This window comes from Pinus tabuliformis, chromosome J (genome assembly GCF_031772625.1).
Source record: "Pinus tabuliformis cultivar Carrire ecotype Pingquan chromosome J, CPIR1, whole genome shotgun sequence".
NCBI classification, from domain to species: Eukaryota; Viridiplantae; Streptophyta; class Pinopsida; order Pinales; family Pinaceae; genus Pinus; species Pinus tabuliformis.
In genome coordinates this window covers 208,662,446-208,686,854 of record NC_142295.1, presented here as the reverse complement: position 1 = coordinate 208,686,854, position 24,409 = coordinate 208,662,446, and the positions used below count along the sequence as shown (strand labels likewise).

Here is a 24,409-nt window from a genome sequence, read left to right as displayed (position 1 = left end):
AGTGAGGTAGTGCACTAGCAGCTGAGGTATGATTTTTCTATTTTTGGACTGTTGGTCCCCACTACCACCTCATCATTCCCCTCTCCTCATAATCAACTCCCAGTTCAGGCATCCGTAGTCTCAACTGCTTCTGATTGCATTCTCGTTTTCTTTGACTTGACTGCTTCCACGTGTGTGGGGACTAACTATTTTCCCTCGCTAATTGAACGAAGGTGGCCAAGTTAACTAGCCACCTTTTGCTTATAAACCAAATCGCTCACAACCTTTACATATTTTGACTATATTATGCAAATGAGAGAGTGAAGCGAGATACTTACCTGTGGTGATAATACCTTGCTGCATTTTTTTGAAGACATGAGGTGCTTGCTGTGTGTTGGATGCATGTTATTTTTCCTTCCATTTTTATTGCCCTCTGATGATTCCCTTAATGTGCAGGCACCTAGTGTTGAAGATGATGGTGTTGCTACTGCTCTGGAGCTTCTTCTGCCCTTGGATCTTCATGCTGGAAGCTTGCTGCTACTCATGATTTTTATTCTGTGGGATAGGCTGCTACAGGATTTCCTACAGGATGTCCTGTAACTGCTTCTCCCTCATAATTTTTAATCATTTCCACTGCTGCGACTTTGAGGATGATGAAATGGATAGGGAGGAGGTCTAGGAGTGTGAATAATGAGAAGTACACTCAAATTTTGTTCCCTTCTGCTCCCTATTTCATTTTCCTCTGTGTTTTGTCTTGAAGACTGTGATTTTTTTTTTAAACTGATTTTTTTAATGATGAATGTAGGGGTGATCAAGGTGGAGAGAGGTATCGTAATGAAGTTGTGATGTAGGGATTTTATTTTTTTGACATGGCCAGGTCATTTTCTCGCCCTAGGGTTACTCCGTTTAGGATTCCCGAGCCACTGTAATTCCTACAGGATCATCCCGTAGGTTTTCAGGGGATCTTGTAGGTTTATAGGGAATCCTGTAGAAAACACAATAACCTTTCAAACTGAGGCAAATGAGTGAAAAAATGAGAGGAATGGTGGAATGATGAAGGATAATGAATGGAGGAATAAAAATATGAGTGGAAGAAGTCCCTTTTGATTCTCCTTTGCTCTCTAATCGTCTTCCTGCTGACCTGCACACAATTTTTCATGTTTTTTCTTTCGTCTTTTTTATTTTTTATTTTTATTTTTTTCTTGAAAACAACTAGCCTGCCTCCAAGAGGTTTTCATTCTAGTTGCTTACCCTGGGCACCTCAAGAGAGGTTTTCACCTAGAGATCTTTTTATTTCTCTTTTTTCTTTTTCTTTTTTTCTTTGACACCATTGGGCCGCCCCAAGAGGTTTTCAACCCAATAGTGGGACTCAGGCACCTCATGGAGGTTTTCACTTGAGTCCTTATTTTTCTTTTCTTTTTTTCTCAGTGACTTGATGAGGTAGGAGATGAAACTTACTCCACCACCATCACTATTTTATTGATACCATCAATGAACTGTTGCTTTGACAATGGCCTTTTATAAACTTTCAATATGTGCCCATTAACAAGTAAAGGAATGGCATCTGCATCTATGGTTCTGATATGCACTAAACCATTATCATGACATCTCTCTATAACATAAGGCCCTAACCACCTTGTCCTTAACTTGCCCTTAAAGTCTTTATATCTGGAATCATATAACAAGGCCCAATCACCTTCTTGAAATTGTTTATCCTTGATGTTCTTATCATGCCAGATATTCCTCTGAATTTGAGTTACCTCTGTGTGTAGGAGGGCTTGCATTTTGAACTCGCCTAGACCATTCAACTAGAGAAATCTCTCTTTTTGTGCACTACTGAGATCTAGATCTAGTTGAGCTGCCATCCTCAATGTATTATACTCAAATTCAATGGACAACATGGCCTTTTTCCCATAGACCAGCTCATAGGGTGTGAATCCAGTGGTGGTCTTCCAGGTGGTATTATAGGCCCAGGTGGCTTCAACTAGTTTATTTGCCCAATATTTCTTGCTCCTGCTAACCACTTTGGTCAGGATGTCCTCCAGTGCTCTGTTGGTCACCTCCACTTTCCCATTAGCTTGTGATTGATAGGGAGTGGAGGTTCTATTCTTGATCTTATGCTGGCTTAACAAGTCTTCAATCACGTTGGAGGTAAAATGGTTGCCTTGATCAGTGATCAGTTCTCTAGGGTACCCAAATTTGTAAAATAAATTCTCCCTTAAGAACTCAACCACCTTCTCCTCTGTTGCTGCCTTAATTTCCTTGGTTTCAGCCCACTTAGTCAGATAGTCAGTGCACACAATGATATACTTCTTTTGCTTGGAAGGAGGGTCAATAGGTCCAATGAAGTCCATGCCCCACTTGTTAAATGACTCAAAAGTCACTTGAGGTTACAGTGGCATTTCATCCCTTAGAGTAGGCTTTCCCATCCTTTGGCACCGATCACATTGACTGGTATATCTTTTCACATCCTGATGAAGAGTGAACCAATAATACCCAATTTGTAACACTTTAAATGTTGTCCTCCTTGCTGCAAAGTGAACTCCACAAGGCCCATCATGACAGGTCAGAAGGATGTCAAAGACTTCCTCCTCCTTGACACACCTCCTCAGAATTTTATCCGAGCCTATTTTGAAGAGGTTTCCCCCAATCCAAATGAAGGGGCGCTCTTCCTCACAATCTTGCTTTTCTCCTTGGAGGAAAAATTCGGTGGAACTATGCAGATACCAAATAGTTTGCTATGTCAGCAAACCATGGAGAGAGAACTGAAATGGCGAATAAGTGTTCATCTGATAACTAATCATTAACCATTCTCTCCTCACCTGCAGACAAATTTAATCTGGACAAAAAGTCTGCAACAACATTTTCCTTACCAGGTTTATCAACAATAGTTAGATCAAACTGTTTTAGTAAAAGTAACCATCTAATTATCCGGGCATTCACATCAGGTTTATTCATTAAATATTTGATTGTAGCATGGTCAGTATGTACAAATGTTTGATAGCCTGTAATATAATGCCTATATCTGTTTAATGAATTCACAATAGCCAGGAGCTCCTTTTCGGTCACTGTGTAGTTCAGTTCAGCCTTTGACAGATTCTTACTGATAAAGTAAATGGCATAAGGCAATTTTCATCTATTTGGCCTAGGGTTGCTCCTATGGATCTGTGTGAGGCATCAACATGAATACGAAAAGGAAGGGCCCAATTTGGGCCTCGGAGAATCAGTGCAGTGGTTAACTTGTCCTTCAGGGTGTCTAGGGCCTCTTGACAACATTTTTACCATACAAACTCATAGTCTTTGGCCAACAACCCAAATAAAGGAGAATCCGACTTGTTGAAGTCTTTTATAAACCTTTCGTAGTATCCAACTAACCCTAGAAAACTTTTGACATATCTCTGCTTTTTTGGAGGTGGGACCTTTTGGATGATGGCTATTTTGTTTGGGTCCACCTACAGTCCTTGCTGGGATATTGAATGACCTAGCACGGTCCCTGTTGGAGAGGTAAATCCCCTCTACGGATAGAGGCGATCCCTACTAGCCCAGCAGGGGTCTAGCAACAATCAATCAATGCTACTCTGCAAGCTCCTAATTGCAATTACACAAAGTAGGTAAAAGACACCTACTTGGATTCCAACGCTCTTGTTTGACGAAGAGATGCCACACTCGCTCCTTTGCTCTGGCCGGTCACGATCCTCCACTATCCTCGTGGTTGGACACCTGCACATACAAAGAGAAGACAAACACAAGTGTGAAATCTAATAAAAGCAACCATACATCAGTCAGAAAGGATGTAATTCACATTTAACCATTGCATAGACAAATGAGAATGGAACTATAACAGTAGTCGTCTATTATTAATCAATAATCAGAGAAAGATACAACCATTGTTCTGAAGCTGAGTCCTTCTCGAGAGGGTCCAGCCAGCAAGTCTCATAAGCATTCACCCAAGAAGTGGATCTCCCAAATCAAGTAACTCTCTCTCACACAAAGCTCTAAGACTTCATAACCTTTCTCTAGCTCTCTAGCAATCCACACTCTAGCACACCATACTATCTACTAGCAGCACACAAAACTATGAATTCCTTAGTGTCAAAGTCTATCCCCCCAAAGTGAGAACTAGCTGCTGATAGTAATGGTGGAAGAATATATAGGAGAAGGAGTCTCCATGGAGGGTGGAAGGATAAGCTCATCTCCAAGAAAGGTGGCCCATAAGACGAACAGACATGCCATAGAAGGGAGGGTGACACTCACAAGGCCAACAACCAGGTCTGGAGTCATCTGGAAGGTTGGCTGTTAGAACAAATTCGCCCAAACAGGATCAGCGCGGATTATAAAGGAACTGGCGCGCTGGCGTCGCGCCTCAATGACTAGGAAAGTCATGTCAGCGCGACCCAATACAAAGGCAAGACGCGCTGGCTCATGAAATTCGATCAGCGCGGAAAATAGGTGTACTTCCGCGCTGGCAGCGCATTTGGTCTGTTATGGAGCGCCCATCAGCGCGGTTATTTGGACAAAAGTCGCGCTGATAGCAAAAACTTTGGCAAAGTGGGTTATTTGGCCAGTTTAGAGAGCATGAGCATGATAAATTTGATTTCATGACACAGTAGGGATACTGACTGGATGACAGTGACAAATTGCTGTGTAACAGATGCCCCCTAAAGCATGAAGCCCGAGAGAGTGGGAGGGGTGAAATGCTTTACAAAACTGCCGAACTGGAACACCACCAGGAAGGACCTGCACGTATATACAACTGATAGCTTGATTACATGTAGTCTAGGCATGGGCGCAGCCATCCAAAAGACATATGAAGAAAGGTCTGTGGTATGGACGTAGCCACCCAGCTGAAGAGACCATGATGATAACAAGGTATGGTCGCAGCCATCCTAAAAGACTCAAGTATGGTCGCAGCCATCCATCAACGAGTCATGTAATGATCATCCACAAATCGCAACCTGGACCATAACAGACAAGGATCCAGGGTCTTGCGCTCCACCTCGACCCGAACAAAGTACAAGTCCAGACATGCGAATACATGAGTTGAAGTCGAACATGTGTGGACATCGTCTGATTACCAGTCAATGATGAAAACTGTTAACAGACGCGAGAGGTACCACCAATAATGACAATGGCCCTCAAGGTACTAGAGGTACAATCCGTGGCGTGTGAATCAATGAGCTGGTGTCGAACACCCACGGAATCATTCGATCGGAGGCCAATGATGCAAACCTCACGTCGAACACGAAGAACCTGCCATTGAGGCATGCAGGCTCCAAGGCACCCGAAGGGAGTCTCTAAGTCACCGTCCTGGATAATGAGCTGAAGTCGACAGGAGGCAACCTTGATCGAAGGTGGGCCATAATGTTTCCCACATCATCGACGCGAGACAAAGGAAGATTAGTGTGACGAATCAGAAGTATGTGAGGCGTCAAGGGTAGGTTGTAACTCTGCAGAGGTCAACTTCTCTTGAACATATCAGCGGCACATTGACGGACTTGGCAGTATTTGACATCAAATGAAGAGAGGTCATGGTGACAAAGCAACTGAGCAGATGAGAGGTCAAATAGGATATCCCAAACCCACAGAGGCCAGTGAAAAACAAGATGAGATGGTCCCACCTAGACACGAAGCAGAGGAGTGCCATGTTCAAGAGCGACATACTGCCGACACGACTGTGATTACAGTTCCATTTTCCCCACCATTTCTGGCAGGTACCCCGATTATTTTTGGATGACAAGCTTGACGGGGGTAGCATATGCTTGAAAAAGTGTCATTTCAACGATACCCGATGTCATTTAAGTTTTAACGAGTTTGACAAAGGAAGAACTCGGCGTCTTTTCCTGTTTATAGAGTCTGAAAAGACAGAAGAAAAGAAAACTCCACGGGGTCCTTTTTCGTAAATTTGTGTCTCTCGAGCCCGAAAAAGTATAAAACAATGCTCGAAAGAACCGCCCGACCATTACGATCAAGGAGTACTTTTCGTAAGTAGTGACTTCGACCCGAAAAAGTAGAAAAGCGGTCAGAAGTACGTCGTTTTGGAGCCAATAACGAGTGCGAAACGACAAACACCCGGCAATCTTTTTAGTTTAAACGGTCGAAAAAAGAGCTTTAAAAGTGACCGCCTCTCGTTCCGTTAACGAGTCGAGAGGGGGACTCGGCAATCTTTTCATCTTTAAACAGTCAGAAAAGAGCTGAAAGCAGACCTCCATTTTTATTCTCTTTAACGAGTCAAAAAAGGGGAAAATACTCGGAAATCTTTTCATATTTTACGAGTCAGAAAAGAGCTTAAAGGAGACTCGTCCTAGAGGAACGAGTGGTATAAAGGGTAGCAACTGGTTCCGGCAAAGGTGGAACTGCTCAAAACATGTAATGGTCAAGAGGCTGGCTAACAAAACCACTCATAACTGCGGTCCCTCAGGAAAGGTAAAACAACCAAGTGAAAGCATATGATCGGCCAAAGAGATGGTGGCGATGGACTGAAAACAACCAAGGCTCATCTAGCAAAATTCAGCGGATAAAAATGACAATCACGAGATGTAAATCAGGTATGGGGTCATTTTTACTCAAGCTTGAACCATGGAGAACTTTGCTTGGATTCGGTTTCATGTTTACACAAGCTTGAAACGAAAAACTATGCTTGTTATGAGTTCGCATGCCCCCAGCATAATAATGCAAATCGAGGTACATGCCCCCAAGCTTCATTGCATTTGACAAAGTGGATGGAATGAAGGTTCACTCTCGAGATCGATGAAAGACTCGACTTGTATTTTACGAGATCTTAATCAAAAGACTCGATCTGGAAAGGGAGGTGTTTCATTTTTTAATGAGGTTGACACAGTAAAAGAACTATCCTCATAACCCGTGTTTCATTTTTTAACGAGCTTGACACAAGATCAGGAACTATGCTCGAACACCTAGTTGCATTTTTTAAGGAGCTTGACACAAGAAAGCGAACTATGCTCCGACCCGACCCAGTTTCATTTTTTAAGGAGCTTGACACCGGAAAAGAACTATGCTCCATCCAGACCCAGTTTCATTTTTTAAGGAGCTTGACACCAGAAAAGAACTATGCTCCATCCAGACTTCATCATAATGAACGGGAAGTGGAGGCCCCCAAGAAAGTGGCTCCGGAGGGAAGGTCGGCATCTTGGAAATCAGGACCTAATGCCCCCAGGACACTATGCACGATGGTGTCATCACTGGGTACGGGCACGGGGTAGGTGGCCACATAGTTGATTTGCGGCGAGGCAGATGCAACTTGTGGATGAAAGCCAGGAGGGAATGACGAGTGCGCCGAAGGGGCTTGTGGACGAACGAACGATAATTGATCGAACGTCACGATTCTTCCATCGTGTGGAAAACAAACCACACGGAAAAGTGAAGAAACAAGGGCTCCCATGGCATACACATAATCACGACCAAGGAGAAGACTGAAGTCTAAAGAACCTTGGGTAACCGAGACGTCTATATAGACGGTCTTTCCTCCCAAAGTAATAGGAAACTTCGGGAGGATCCCTAATGGCTGACTCGTTCCTCCATCAAACGCGGTGAGATGCGGTGCGACAGGTACAAGCGATGGGGAACCCAAAGCTCGCCAAGTAGTAACGGGCATGAGACTAACCGATGCTCCTTCGTCTAACACAATGCCGGGCAGCGCCTTATTGCAAGCATAGGCGGTGACCCAGAAAGGCACGTGGGATGGAAGGGGAGGGGTAGTCAAACGACTCCAATCAAAGGAAATGACCGAGCTACTTGGTGGGGGAACCATATGGTTGCCCCCCTGCTCGGAAAGAACCGACTCTGAATCCTCGGGAGAGGTTGGGGTGGAAACACCATTATCAGGCTCCGAAGGATTTGCCGAGACGAGAAGAACATGAGAATTTTGCTCTTCCGAAATAGAGTGCTCGAGAGGGGGGGAACTCGAATCAACACTCTTTCCGACCAACGGCGGGTCTGGAACAGGCTGGGGACAGCCAGGTTCGGGAAGAGGAGCCTGGACAAGAGAGGAATCTGAAGCAATCTCTTTGTCAACAAGGGTACGATCTACAATTGTAGAAAGACGTTGATAACCGGCAGGAAATGGATTCGGGGGAGCAGCAAGACTTTCCAACACAGCAGAGGCTTTATCCATGAGTGGACAAAGGTGAAGGGGATGTTTGCCTTCACAAAGTCGACAGGGGATTCGAAACTTCCCTTTCTCCTTACCATTCCCAACTGATGAGGTAGCATCGCCATGATCATCAGTGGACGATGAAGGGCGGGCCGGATCGTGAGACCAAACTTCTAATACCCTGGGAATGCCAGGACAATCACGAAGCAGATGGTCCTCCCTGCATAATCGACAAGGAAACTTAACCTTCCGCGGAAGAGTAGAAGGTGACCCGACTTCAGGTGTACTGGAGTGGATAGCTGGACTTGAGAGGGGGACTGTGTGTGTAGGCTCTCCCTGATGAGACTTCTTCCTCTTGGTCTTCTTCTTCTTCTTCTTAGCCACCTGGTTACCCACATCGAGAGTTTCACCAGGCGAAGTACAAGAGGAAGACATAGAAGTAGGCGTCGAAGGGGAGAGATCCACCTTAGGATCAACATGACGTTGTTCAGGTGGAGGGACTGATGGACTAACAGCCGATACGGTAGGGACCAAAGAGGTTGAAAACAACCACACAGGCAACCCGACAGTTAACCCTGGTAGGGACAACGTCGCCATATACAGAGCACCAACATTCCCAAGAGGAGGGAATTGTCCTGGGTTCCCATCAGAGGGGGAACCTGGGTTAGTGAATCCTGGAAAAGTTGCCATAGCAAACAAAAACGAAACCTACTCAAGCTAACGCACACAAGATCTAACCAGGTGATGTTATCGTGGCCGAATAAACTTTTAAGACACAGGAACCAAACTTGACCTTTTCATGTTTCAAGAGTCGAGAAAAGGACGAAAAGATGACTCCAGTCTCCTTCGAATGTTTAATGAGCACGAAGTGACAAGACGCTCACAGGCACCTTTTCATTTAGGGAGTCCGAAAAGGATCAAAAGTGACTGCTCTGGAGATTCTAGGTAAAAGGTGTGCCAGACTTTTCGCAAAACCACAGAATACTTTTTAGGGTACGGGTGGTCAATCTTCGTGAATGCTGTGTTCACTGCATTGCGAATTGTAAGGCGGCAGACTCGGCTTCCTATGGATCAAGGATAAAAGCCTAGTGGGGTCTCCCTATATACACGACGGTACGTGGGAGCACAGTCCGTGTTAGACCACTATCGAGTCACAGAAGGAGGAATCACCCAACCGTAATGTGAAACAACCGTGACTATGTTTAAAGACGCCGGAACACGTCTCTAACCTAGACCTCTAGATATTTGCGTTTAGTTCCAATGCGTTCTTAGATTCATTTGGTTCATTTTATAGTTGATCTTGAGATTAAGTTTCGATTTCAAGCTCTATCGTATGTTCGCTCACAATTACCTAGATGCAATCTACATGCCAAAGAATTCCGTTTTGTTCGATGAATTCTAGCTACGAGAGGGCAAGGAATTTTTAACCAAACAAAACAAGTACAAGCAAACAAGCAACTTAATGCAACTAAAGCGAGGAAAGGAAATTTTTCTTTTGAAGATGCAAACCAACAAAATGTTCTTTTCCTTTTCAATTTTTTAAAGCAAAGCTACTAGTTTGATTTCTTTTCAATGACACAAAGCACCTAAATGAATTTGGAGGAACCGGAACACCAAGTAAACTACTTAATGAAAGCACACAAAGTTCCCAAAACATCCAACGAAGGCTTCCAAATCAAAAGGAAAACTAAGTTCCGCACGAGCTATGTGATCTAAGCTCGGCAAGACAAGCAAGGATTGCAAGCAAGGAGGAAGCGAATGTGAACTGATCGATCCAAACAATCGTAATCTATGCTTGGTAGTGAAGAAATCGAATCAACATAAAAAAGGTGGTTCAATAATCGACACCAAAAATCAACCAGCAACAAGCAGTGAAAAATCCTCAAGCAAATCAATAAGAGGGTTGTGGATGAATGTTGAATAGACAAGTAACCCAAGCAAACGGTTTCTCGATGAAACTTCTAAAGGGCTAGGTCACATGGTCTAAAAACACAAGAGTCACTCGAATGAAATCAAAGAGAGAGCATCCCTTAACCAAAAAGCAATCAAAACAAGCTAATGAGGGACAAGAAACAACAGGGGATAAGAAAGATTGATGAATTCAGGAGATAAAGTTATAAAAACAACTTTTTAGGAATCAGCGCAAGTTTTGCACTAAAAACCCATGTCAGCGCAACTTTTACACAGACCACCCGAGCTGTCAGCGCGACTTTTGCCCAAAAAACCGAGTTGATCTCAGAAAAACACAGTCGTCGCGGAATTAAGCTAGAAACCCAAGGTCGGCGCGGGTAGAAAGCTAGCAAGCGGCGCTGACATCGCGACTATACACGTCTTTTCCGCGCTGATCCGATTTTCCAGGATCGTCGCGACTGTTAGGCGTATTTACGCGATGAACAGGATGTTGCAAAAGGGTGAGCGCGATGTCAGCGCGACTGTTAAAATTAAATCCGCGATGGAGCTCAAAAATAGTGACAGGCAAATCAAAACTCCCAAATCAAAACAGCCAATCTTTCAATCAAACAGGGGCATCTCCCAGATCAACCCAGGAAACGCAAAAGACTGATAATTAATCCCCAATTTCAAAAAGAAAGCAATCAAATTCAAACACAAAGATGGACTCAAGAGACAAAAAGGCTGATCCCCAGCGGAGTCGCCAAATTGTTGGAGAGGTAAATCCCCTCTACGGATAGAGGCGATCCCTACTAGCCCAGCAAGGGTCTAGCAACAATCACACAATGCTGCTACGCATGTTCCTAGTTACAATTGAACAAGAGGTAAAGAGCACCTACTTGGATTCCTGCGCTGTCGTTTGACGAAGAGATGTTGCCTTCGCTCCTCCGCTTTGGCTGGTCACAATCCTCCGCGATCTCCGCGAATAGATACCTGCACACACGAAGGGGAAACAAACACAAGCGTAAAATCTAGTAAAAGCAACTATACATCAGTCAGAAAAGATGTAATTCACATTTAACCATTGCATAGACAAATGAGAATGGAACAATAATAGCAGTCATCTATTATTAATCAGAATAGAGAAGAGTACAACCAAATGTTCTGACGTCGGTAACCTTCTCAGGAGGGGCCAGTCAGCATGTATCTCAAGCATTCACCTTTGAGGATGATTCTCCCAAGACAAACAACTCTCTCTCTCACACAAATAACACAAAACAACCTTCCCTAAGCAATCAGTCACTTCCACACCTAGCACACCACACCTATAGCAGCAATCTGAGCACTACAAGCTCTGTACAATCCAAGCTATTCCAAGCTAAGTCTAACTATCCAAAAAACTACCCATGGTAATGGTGAGAGTTTATATAGGAGAAGGAGTCTCCTATAAGGGTGGAAGGATGAGCTTATCTTCAAGGGAAGTTGTTGCAAAGGGTCGAACAGACATGCCATAGAAGCGAGTCGACATTCACAAAGCTAACAACCAAGCCTGGAGTTATCTGGAAGGCTGGTTGTTTGAACAAATTCGCCCAAACTGGATCAGCGCGGATAATGAGGAAACTGACGCGATGTCGCCGTGTCTACATAACTGGGACAGTCATGTCAGCGCGGAAGCACATGGGAAAGGCGCGCTGGCGACCAGCGCGGAAAAGTGATGTCCTTCCGAGCTGTCAGCGCATTGAATACACTATGGAGCGCCAGTAATCGCGGATATTTTTCAAACAGACGCGCTGATGCATAAAACTTTAGAAAAATGGGTTTCTGGGCTAGTTCAGAAGGCATGAAGCTTAGTGATTGACACAGCAGGGTGACTGACAGGAAGGCAGTGACAAATTACTGTGTAACAGTCCCTGCAGTCATCAAGAATTCACATTTTTCAGGACTGAGAGACAGGTTCATTTCAATGCATTTGTGCAACACCTTACCTAAGTTGGACAGAACCTCCTCGAAATCACCTCTATAAGGTGTAAAATCATCCATATAAATTTCTACTGCATCATGGACTAACCCGGCAAAGATACTCAAGGCTGCTCTCTAAAAAGTGGCAGGAGCATTGCATATGCCAAAAGGAAGGACCCTATAGGCAAAAGTACCCCAAGGACAAGAGAAGGTGGTTTTATCCTGGTCTTCCGGGCTGATTTGGATTTGATTGTACCTATTGAATCCATCTAGAAAAGAGAAAAACTTTTTCCCTATCAGGCCATCTAACACTTGGTCGATGAAAGGTAGAGGGAAATGGTCGTTATTTGTGGCTTTGTTTAATTCCCTATAATCGACACAAATCCTCCACTTACCATTTGTCTTTGGAACCAATACCAAAGGAGAGACCGACTCACTATCTGTGATAAGGTAAATGAATCCTGCATCTAGCAACTTTTGCAGTTTTTCTTTGACTATATCTTTAAGAGCTGGATTAATCATCCTTTGGGGTTGTCGGACTGGCTTGCAACCTTCCTTGATATAAATATGGTGAGTACACACTGAGGGGTGCACTCCCTTCATTTCTTTGTAACTCCAAGCAAAGGCATCCAAATGTTCCTTTAGCATGTTGCACAACTTTTCTTCTTGGAGAATAGAAAGAGATGGATTGATTTTCAAAGTTCTCTCGGGGCCAAATTCTATGGTTTTGACACGGATAGGGTTGGAATCGGATAAGCATAGATCAATTTAATGGTTGTTTTGGGTTTCCTTTACTACCTCTTCTATGGAAAATGTACTGGGAGTTGGACTTTGGAGTATGTGTTCGATCAAATCATCTTCATCATGTTGCCCCCCTCGCATGGTTGTTTCTAAAGTATAGAGTTGGGCAGAATAAACTTCATCTTCCTCCTCCTCTTCTAGCCACAAAAGTAAGTCATGTTCTAGAGATGGCTAAGCAAGAGGGTATAACACTAACTTCTTGGACATATTCCCATTCTTGATGGTCATATTTCTAGCTCTGCAGCTAATGTAAGCATCGACGGTGGCTAACCAGGGCCTCCCAAGGATGAGAGGGTAACCAATAAGATTAGCCTTAGGCTAGAGAACTAGGAAATCTGTAGGGTATTCCCAAGAGTCGATGGAGACCATCACATCCTCCACAATCCCCTCAGGGGTCACTGTGGAGCAGTTTGCAAGTTGCAGAACTATTGTGGTCTTTCTCAATGAACCTTGGAGGTTGAGCTTGAGCACGGTGTCCTTGGTCATCACATTAATGGCAGCCCCAAGATTGATCAAAGTGTGTGGGACAATGGTGCCATTGATGTGCACATCTACTACAAGGCTTCCAAGGTCCAAATACTTTAGACAGATTACCTGCCCCAACATTAAGTTGGACAGCTGTCCAATGACATTAATGGTAGGGGCATATCTTCTTCACCTCCCTGGATGCTTGAAGCACTTCTACTTAATCAACTTGTTGTAAATAGGTACATCTTTAATATCTTGAAGAATTGGAATTTTGACACAGGTTTTTCAATTCTCCCAGAAGTTCAGTCTCTTCTGGGGTAGGCTGGAGTGGTTGGGTTAATCTCTCAGGAAAGGGTGGAGGATTTACTTTAAGCATGCTTTCCTCTCTTTCTTCCTCAACCTCCTTAGGTGGGGGTAGAGGTTGGTTTTCCAAAAGTACTCTCCCAGATATCAAGTTGATTCCCTGAATTTCCACAGCATAAGCTAGATAGGATGTCTCTCCACTATATATTTGTTGTGTATGTATATTGTTCAGGTTTATATTTGGCTAGGCATGCATCTGGGGTTGTTTAGGTTGATCAGAGTATAAAAGATATGGTTGGGGGAAAGTGGTGAAGGCAATAAAGCTGGAACATTGTTGTATGGGGGCCTCCACCCCTCGCGCGGTGTATTCCACTGAGGTTGTGGCAGAGCATATGGTTGAAATGACTGGCTAGCTGGTTGGGAATGATATTGAATTGTAAAGGACCAAGGAGTAGGTGTAGATCAGGAAGGATGAGCAGGGGGACCCCAAGAAGGTATGGATGTGGTCTGGTTGGGGTTGTAATATGCATGGGATGACCCTTGCATGCCTTGTTGGTATGGCCTAGGTCCATGAGGTCTCCTTTGGTTTATGTAGCAGAGCTACTCAGTGACCCCTCCAGCTCCTTGATATACATCTTTGAGTCCAAGTAAAGAGGGGCACTTGTCTGTGGAGTGGTTTTCTTCATAGACTAAGAAAATTTTAATAGAATTCAATGGACATTCATTCCTAGAGTGCCTCTTGGTGCATCTAGGACATAAAATGGCCAAGGCTCTCTCTGCTTCCTCCTACTTTCTCTTAATGTGCATAGTGTCCATTTGTAGGGCAAGGGTTTGCAACATCTCACTTTTGAAATCCTCCAGCATATTTCCAATTTCACCTTGATGGATGAATTGGAAGAGCATGGACTGACCATAGGTTGACTACCCCTACCCTTTTTCCTAGCTGCCCTAGATTGGTTTCTAAAGACAATCTTGATATCCTCATAGGGTAACTGGTAGATATTTCCTCCTACTAAAAAGTGTAGAGTATCCAGAAGATCTTCCCTTACTCCTCTAAGTAGGACCAACTTCAATGACTCAGGGTCATGTGTGCACCTGGCCCTTTTGTAGCTAAGTTGGAATCTTTCTTCATAATCCTCTAGGGATTCATCTTTGCCTAAGGTCATCCTAAAAATTTCCTCTTTAGTGTCTTTAGACCTATAGTAGTCTCGATACTTGCTTTTTAAGGCTTTCTGCATATGAGCCCAAGTTGTGATGCTATCTCCCGGTAAACACATGAACCAATGCAAAGCTGCATCCTTGAGAGTGGATGGAAGTAGTTTCAACTTCTACTCATCATTTGTATAGTCATAGGTTTGGAATATGACAACAAACTCAAATAAGAAAGTGTCTGGGTCTTCTGTGTCCAGGTTGTGTACAGGTTGACTTCACAATGGTTTCCCACAGTAAGCCAGTCTCTTCTGCTCTCACAAAATTCAATATCTTTCCAGCATAGATCTTGAAATTAAATCCCTGCTGTCTCTAATACTATACAATGAGACCCTGTCTGTTTAATAGAGCAGCTGACCATTTCATGCCAACATCACTATGCAAGCAATCCTCAGAGGTGTTATGGCCAAGCATGAATAAATTTCTATTTTATAGGACTTATGGATATTTATCTCTTGGTTCTGAGAGAAGAGAAGATAGTCCTTCAACAAATGCTTCAAGAAACTTTTGTTTCTTTAGGCTTGATGGCAGACACTTGCTTAGTAGTAAGCCATGTCTGTGATTGAAAAGATCACCCTCTATATTTGGAATAGTTTGTTAGGATGTAGTTGACCTTTTAAGGTTCTCACTTCAATTGGCCTTGAATGCATTGTTCAAAGTGATGCCTAATATATTTTAAAAAAATGATTATATAGAGACTATTATATTAGTTGCTTTTATATTCCTTGTAGGTTGTATTTACATATAAATGGTATGCATTGTTTTTGGTTTCAATGTCAATTATGCCTACATACATCTTGGATGTTGGGGGAAATAAATTGTGCCAACTTCCAAGAAAGCATTTCCTTATCAATTTAAATAAGCGATGACATCTCCAAATAGAATGATTTGGCAATAATAGTCGACATTGCATTCAAGAGGCTTCACTTGACATTCAATAACACATGAATCTTGGGCTACGTTGGAAGGATCCTTGATTCAAATCTAAATTGATGACTTCTGAAATCATATACAAAGCTTTTACAATAGTATGGAGTTGATTATCTAAGTACCAATCTAATTAATTTTCAGAAAAGAAAAACCAAATATGCAAACATAATCTATGGAATTGCAACCTCTAAGTGAAATTAAATTACTTTAAATCAATAGTTAACCCCAAACAAACCATCAAACAAAAGACAGACTATTCTGTAATAGTTTAAACACTGGAAGAGACAGAAGATTGATTTGTTATTCTACAGGAGATTGATTTGTTATTCTACAGAAACGGGCCTCTTACCCCTCTTAGCAAACACATTGACTGAAATTTTGGCATATAAAACTCAATCCCATGGCATAAAATGTCTGGGTAATTGCACTCTTCTGATAAATTGCCACAGGCAATTATAACTCAAATTTTGACATATAAAACTCAATCCCAATCCCATGGCATAAAATATCTGGGTAGTTGCATTCCTGATAAATTGCCACTGGCAATTATAAACAGATTCTTACTTTGGCAATTATAAACAGATTGTAAAACTAAGGGAGGTGATTGTATGAACATTCTTTCCAAGGTAATTTTTTGTGGTAAAATTTTATTTTAATATCACATTGAAAAATTAAGTTGAACACCTATATCTTGCCAAAATAAACAGAAAACGGCTAAAAACCATGCAATGTAAATAGTAATTAACAAAAAACTTTAATATTTCTAAGCACTCTAAAGTTTCCAAAGTTCATGTTATGCAATGTAAATAGCAATATAATGTAAATAGTAGTGTCAGGCAATGTAGATAATGTAAATAGCAATTAACAAAAAGCTTTCTAAGCACTCCAAAATTAATGTCCAGTAAATAGTGATCAACAAATAGCTTAATAAACACCAATATCAAAATACTTATTATCAATTGTCAAGTAAGGGCACTAACACTCCAAAGTTAATGTCAAGTAAATAGTGATCACAAAAACATGAACAAAGTTAACATTGTCGTAGTTGTGGACATGAAAGAGGTCACCCTTGGTGTCAAACACACAACAAGGGTAATAGTAGTAACCAAGACTAGAGGATCCATTCAATACACTTCAAACTTAGCAGCCCTTTCATCACAAATATCATATGTCTTTCACGCGATCATCCTAACTCCAACTGATAATGATTTCTAAATGAAAACCAAATATAAGTAATATAAGTTTACACATGATCACATGAAAATGATGATAATATTCACATTGTGGTAGTCAAAATATATGGACATTGTGGTCCTCTAACAAAAGTCTTGGTGACTTATAAAGATGTAAATATGAAGAAGATTAATTGTTTTTTAGTTTATTTATATATGTATCAAACAAATACCTATTAGATTGGTGCATCATATCATTTCAATCAACAATACATTGGATCTCATGCCAGGTAGGCTAGGCTAGGTTTTGTAATAAAAGCAAACATATTCAAAGTGGGCACAGACATTGCTACATATGAAGAGAAATCGCCTCTATTAAAAAATGACACACACAAATAAGTGAATGAGAGAGCACCTACGTTGTATAAAATATCATACTTGGACACTCACTTCTCTATTATTGGTAGAGCTTGTGAAGCATATACAAGAGAGTATTTGCAAGTGAAAAGAAGGGTACGAATTGGAATCCAAACACAAATTAAAATTAGGTGACTCTTTGTTAGAAAATGAGTGCCAGTTAAGCTATGGTTGAATAAGGGTGATTCAATGGTCATAGTGTACATGTCATCTCATGTAAAAAATTAAAAAATTAATAATCAGCTCAAGATTGCAGTCGATTGCCAAGCAAACTGCTGGGTGATGCCTGGTGATTAAGTTCCTGGAAACATGAAGCACAAAAAAATTTAGAGAACTGATATTGTAGCATGTACTCGTTGCTTGAGTCTAAGTGTTGTTTGAGAATTCTAGGGGGCAGCTGCAAACTGTCAAAATTTTGAGTGCATTTTTTAACTCAAAAATTCAAGAACAGAAAAAGCCCAAAGCAGAAAAATATCAAGTTCAAATGTCACAATTTGGAACGAGCTTGATTAGCATACCTCTAAAAAACGCAGGTGTCCAGGTTGTGTACAGGTTGACTTCACAATGGTTTCCCACAGTAAGCCAGTCTCTTCTGCTCTCACAAAATTCAATATCTTTCTAGTATAGCTCTAGAAATTAAATCCCTACTGTCTCTAATACTATACAATGAGACCATGTCTGTTTAATAGAGCAACTGATCATTTCATGCCAACATCACTATGAAAGCAATCCTCAGAGGTGTTTTGTTGCAACTATAAAACCAACCAGACCTACTGAAGAATAGCCCAAAAGTCATATCATGAGGAAGCAAAGCAATAAAACCCCAAAATGAAACACTTTGAATACACTGACCAAAAGAAATGACAAAACCATAGCAAGAAACAGGTAATGGCAATTGTTTGATTCCTCCCTTGAAAGGAAGGATACGAAGTATTTTAGTTGCAATAACAAACATGAAATCATAAATCATCTTTCAAAGCAGCACTATCCAATCCTAGCATGGCTCAAACAATTTGCAAGGCGAGATCAGTTTAAACTGTCACTGAATTTTGGGCAGTTGGGTTATTGGCCATAACACCATTAGGATCATCTAGGTTCTTTTCATTCCAATAAATATTTTGGCACAGCAACCCAACTGATAAGAAAACTTACTTGGCATAATTGAACCACCAACCCCTCCCCATGATGATGGCAATGCTCTTCAACAGAATTAAATTGCAATCAGAGAACACGGTGTTCTAAGCTAACTTAGAAGTTAGAACCACCATTCCCTATTTGATCCAATCCAAAATCTCCACATACACTAACAGTTTACAGTTCCAAGGCCATCAAAAATGCAGGGAAACCGAGCAAAAAGGGCAACTGCAAATGGGTAGAAATGGAAATGTAAACAGTAAGTCAACAAGCATGGATCCTTGGGACTGTTATCTGTAACTCCCAATGTTTAAGCAAGCAATATCATTATGGAGGCCTGGGAAGTGATGAAAAATGGTCAAACTGAAAAATAATTGAAAAGAAATATGGGGAAACTCACCTTGTGGTAACTGATAACGAGATGAATTGTGGTTTGAAGAGCATTTGGAAGGCTTGTGAGTCTGTTAAGATTTTTCTTTCCTAGAAGGATTAGTTTCTCAGATATGGCATGTCATTTCATGATCACCAGCTGTGGTGGTCCCCTCTTGTGAAGTTTGAGGGCAAGCTATTGTTCGACTCTCCCTAGGTCTTAACTTTAAGGTTTTTCAAGAAAGGCATTTACAGTGAAATTTTCAGTTTTAACATTATGGTTTATAATATAGATTCATGATTTAAAAGATACCTTTTTATTTCAGATCCAAAATTCTGGTCACGCAGTTTTTACACCAAAAGTAAGAAGCAATAAGATACTTTTTTCAGCCCCACTGAAATGTATTTTAGGCATGTTTCAGCCGTGTTTTGGAGTTTTAGTATTGAAATGTGGTTGGTATGCAGGGGGTACATTTCCTGCAACATAGCTCTACAATAATTGTTTTTATCCTGCTAGGTCCATCCTTCCTTCATGAGTCATGACACATTGGACTTGAAAGACATAGCATTGAGTATGCATAGATGGGTTCCAACTCCACAATTTTCAATCATTTCCAGACACCAAAGGACTGACTTTGAACATGTCAATAATTTTCACCAATTTTCATTGAAATTCATTTTGTATTGAAGCAACATGCCAAAATAACATCTACAATAATGAGCCAGCGCGATATATAAGAGTTACAATTCTGCCTTTATGTACAATACACTATACTATTATCCAAAAAGGATGTATCAAGCTTATAGTAGCAAAAAGCAAAATAACCTTTTCCTGGAGTTTGTTAGAGTTCAGCCAACATTTACACTGAGATTTTATATGCTTTGAGTTCAACAAAAAGATTTCAATAGCTCAATACGATAACCATACAAAATTGAAATTAGATAATGTTGTACATATCTAAAAAACATTTTCAACCCATCATGCACACAACATGTTCTTGGATTAGGAGATCCCTTTATAGGGTTATGCCCATATTATATCCATGAATACTCATCAACTCGAATATTTGTCATCTCGCCATTGATTGCTGGCACTTTGATTGTTCTCTTCACCCGCTATTTCCTGTATAGAGTGCAAGCGGAGATACAATCTGACTAGTTGTACAATAGGGGGCATCACCCTAGGGTGTGGAACCAAAATGTTATGGGTTGAAGTAGGTTACCCAATGAATGAATTTGGTGCAATTGGTGGAAACAACCAAGGGGTTCGATGATCAAACGGGAGAGGTGGACGTGGTGAATCAAATGGAAAATGAATCAATGAACCCCCCATATTTGGATCCACATTATTCTCATGAAATAAACGAACTTGGCAACTTGAAGTATTATGAGATGTGGAATCTTCAGCTGTAACAAAAAAAAAAGAACACACACACATTGTTATGCAATTGCATTGAAGGCAATGAAGATAATGATATTTTGAATTTCACATAAAATGATACATCAATTGATATTTCCATACCAGTATTTTGCAAAAAAGAACCTTGTACCCTTCTAGATGTGTGGTCCAGATTGATTTCTTTTGTAGAAGAAATCTCCAATTGTTCATTCATGCTTCTTTTCCTTCCACGACACCGTCCAACCTTTAGAAACTGTGGTCCATATTTTCTTGATTTCAACGCAGGAACACTTTGCCCACCTTTTTTTGTTGGGCTCAAGAAACTATGTCGTCTCTTGGTAGTGACCTTGGATGGAGTTACAACATCAAATTTCTTATTATTGTACTCTTGGCTTACATTTTTTACCAATTGATTTAGTGCATATGCCTGCTCCAAAGTTATGGGTGTTATTTGTAATAAACCCCTCAATCTCTTATGAGTTGATGACATCACAAGTTTAATTTCCTCATCGATTGTTAGGGCGCTATCTGGCCTTACAATGGTTGAATCAGTGGAAGGAGAAGCTGGAAGGTTCATTTCAATTTCTAGGCTCATTACAAATGATTCATTTAAATCAAGTAAATATCCAGGCCTTTCTGTAATAGACCTAGAGACATTAGGCAATTCATTGCCCCTTGAAACATTACTAGTCACTACCATCTCAACTTTTAGAATATGCTTACAAATATTGCCATTTAGGGCTCATTTTCAATTATAAAAGTTTAGGTTCATCCCTTTGTAGATGACATGATACCATGTATCACGAGTTGCCATAGTTTGGCTACGAACCAAATACTCACTTTCCTTGTTCCCATCAGCCATACAATCTTCATCTGGGATATTCTTTGCTTTGCACTTACTTAAATTTATTTGTTGCTCAATTTTTGAAGCTCGGACAAAACCAGCATTTTTTAGACGTTGCATGTGAATGTAATACAACTCAACATTTTTTAATAATAGGTGCAACAGCCAATCCACCCTTCTATGGGACGCATTATTCTTCTCACAGAGGTACCTTTGCTTTAGATACCGGTGATAAGATTCGATAGCATTATTAATATCTTGGTTGGAATGTGGGAAGTCCCTATATGCTTTTGCCCACATATCTGGAAAAAAAACATATATTAGATGCGAAGAAACAATAGAAAATGGTCAATTACAAAATAAACTGATAAAATGCAACTTTAAGAAACTTACATAATTTGTTGTTGTTTAACCAGTTGGTTGCAAAACAATCCAAAAACACAGTTTCTTCCTTGAATTCATCAAAGAAAATTTGAATTTCATGTTGCACAGATGCATCATCTTCACACGAATGCATGATTAATCCTAGAGCATGGAAGATACGAACTTTATTTTCCTTTCCCCTGACTTTGGTTCCAACATTTTTCAACCACGCTCTACGGACATGCCATACACACAATAATAGTGTACAGTTTGTGCAAGTCCTGAAATAATATAACATTATAAGAGAATATCCTTGAACATTATTGCTTTTTATCTCTTCTAAAAAGAAAAAACTAGTTCACCTTAATGCCTCGATTTCTGCTGCTGCATCATCTGTGATGACAGCTCGGACATGCCAATCTGGGTTTTGCTTTTTCCCATTTGCAAATAATTGTGACATCCATTTACAAATATCAGGAGTACCATTCCGTGATGATATTACCCATGCCACTGGAATCCCATTGTGATGATCATCAAAAGCCATTATGATATACAGTTGATACTGCATTACAATAAGAAAACAAGATTATAAGCATATAAGAGGACGACATTGAAATAAAACAGGAAAAATGAAGTTTTGGTAAATATGTTTACCCCATATTTGTTAGTGCTAAAAGTGGAGTCCATTGATAACATGTTGTTGTGTGAGTATTTCACCATCATTGAAAGCATCCACTTAGTTTGTATGCCTATAATGAAAGGGATGTTTTTAACAACATCTTGTTGATGGTAGAAGAAAAAGCTCTCTGGGCACTCACTAACCCAACAATCCACACTCATTGGATCACTTTCATGCTTCACATACTCTAGCCTCTTGATATTATTGTACATGTTTGACACATCCTTTCTTGTCATGAAAGAATCTCGAGGTGCCCCTGTGAACAACTCACCAGATCCATACCTTAAATCAAAGATAAATTTTTCCCAGATCATCGTAGCATTAAAACCATCATGAACCAAATCTTCAACAATAGTTCGTATATGCTCTGTTAAATGTGGCGCAAAATTGAATTTCTTGGGCATGTCATTTGCCTCATTTCCATGACAAACCACATTTTTGTCATCAATATGTCTGCATGCTATATATATTAGAACGGCATCATTTGGACTAAGAGCAAGTCGTCGCATAATAAAGTGACACTGACAACCAACTTTGATGCTATGACGTGGAAGACGTTTCTTAGTTGTGGATCCAGGTTCAGCTACATTGTTGGATTGTACATGATTTGGACCATAGGCACACCAATATCTGTGATCAAGAATTTACCAAAAATTAAATAAAATATTTATGCATGTTTGACATAGTGAACTTAAAATCAAAATTATATATATATATATAGAGAGAGAGAGAGAGAGAGAAAGAGAGAGACTCACACAACATATTCTAGATATGTTGAAGAATTTGTCCTCTTGATATCCTTCACATCTTTAATTCGTCGAGTTTTAGCAACAAATTGAGTAGGTGCACTTTCCCTCATTTGCTCTCCACTTATAAAATCCTCAAGTCGACAATATGGAATAATCGCGACTTGGTCTCCTGCTACTTCTGTCCATGTCAAATCTTCCGCTGAAAACTCTATCATTCCTTCTGGGTCCTCAACCTCCAACTCATTGATCAAGTCCCACTTCTTCATTCTTCAAATCCCTATACAAATGAGGGAACACGAATATTGACTAAACATATGAGCAACAGTTCATACTATAAATATTGAACACCACTTGAAATGCAATTTTTTGTAGTGTGTACAATTTACACTCAAGACCCCACCAGATATAAACACATTTAGAGCATAATTCCCTATCTCCCCTTCAATATTTCCTACCCATGCACAAAACAGTATTATAGACTTTCAAATGCTTCATCTTGGTATAATCAATACATTGCTGAAAGAAACATAATAACATGCAAAATCTGTTGCAAAGAAAAAACTGTTATACAACTTTAATCAGTTTGTTCCACTTTGTTATGCTCAGATGAAGTCCAAAACAATTACATAACAAAGTGTCCATATGATATGCATGTTATTTTTTTAGAAGCTTATGATTGAATATCCTAGGGGAGATTACTCTTTAACTGGCATTGCATTCAAGGGTTGCATACAGGGGCTTAATACCAGAGGTATTGGACTTGCAACTAGTTTCAGATATCAATCCAACTTGACCAGGAGTTTCAACATGAGTTCCCTTCTTGTTAAACTCTAGTGCCTTGTTGTGGATAAAATCAAAAAGGGTTTATGGGTTTGATGCTATAACCGGCCCTAATAGGCTACAGGGACCTTTTCAGAGACAGTAACTCTTTCAATGGCATTCCATTCAAGGGCGGTGTTAGAGTCGGTCTAGTAGCCCTCCACCAGAGATCAAAGCTCTTTGCATTTCATGATTAGGTGTCCCATCAGTGTGATCATGTTGCATTCCGTTAGGCATGCCATAACTCTAGTGGAGGAGTTTGTGTCTTTTATTCCCCTCCTGTTTGGCACTGCTGGTTCAGGTTTGTTTAAGTAAATAAAATCTTCAAAGGGTCATTCATCTTGTTTTAAATTTCGAGGTCTTAGGTCTAGGGTTGAGTCAATTTTTGTCTTGAGAGGTCATAAGGGACCAGCAGGCCAGAGGGATGTCCTTCATAAAACATCATTTCAATAATTCTCATTATTGTACAGCTAAATTTTCACCTTGTTTTCAAAACTCTATTTTTGAAAAACAAAGGTCATTATCTCGTTTTTGTAAAAAATTGTCAAATTTTCAAATTCACCAAATGTTGAAGCGCAGCCTTGGTCTCCTTTGCCAAAGCATCTCAGAAGCCATCCCTGCAAAAATTTTCAAAAGAAATCATCATTTCAACCAATTTTTTTCAAAAAAAGGAAACCAGAAGTCAGAGCCAATTAATTCAAAAAGTGTCAACACTCAAACATTATAAAGTGGGTTTTGGGCAGATAAAAATAAAAAATGAGCCTATAAAAGCACATCACTCTTCATTAGCAACTCATTTGCCTCTCACAAGCCAA

At 40.6% G+C, this 24,409-nt stretch overlaps 1 protein-coding gene across 1 annotated transcript; it reads right to left on the bottom strand.

The window, feature by feature from the left end:
• Positions 1-21,705: 21,705 nt before the first annotated feature.
• Positions 21,706-23,041, bottom strand: LOC149226423 (uncharacterized). The gene is made up of 3 exons (XM_089380196.1): positions 22,782-23,041; positions 22,170-22,656; positions 21,706-21,909 (listed from the first exon to the last, which is right to left on the bottom strand). Exons 1-3 carry the CDS (start codon positions 23,039-23,041, stop codon positions 21,706-21,708), a joined length of 951 nt encoding a protein of 316 aa, XP_089236322.1.
• Positions 23,042-24,409: the final 1,368 nt, after the last annotated feature.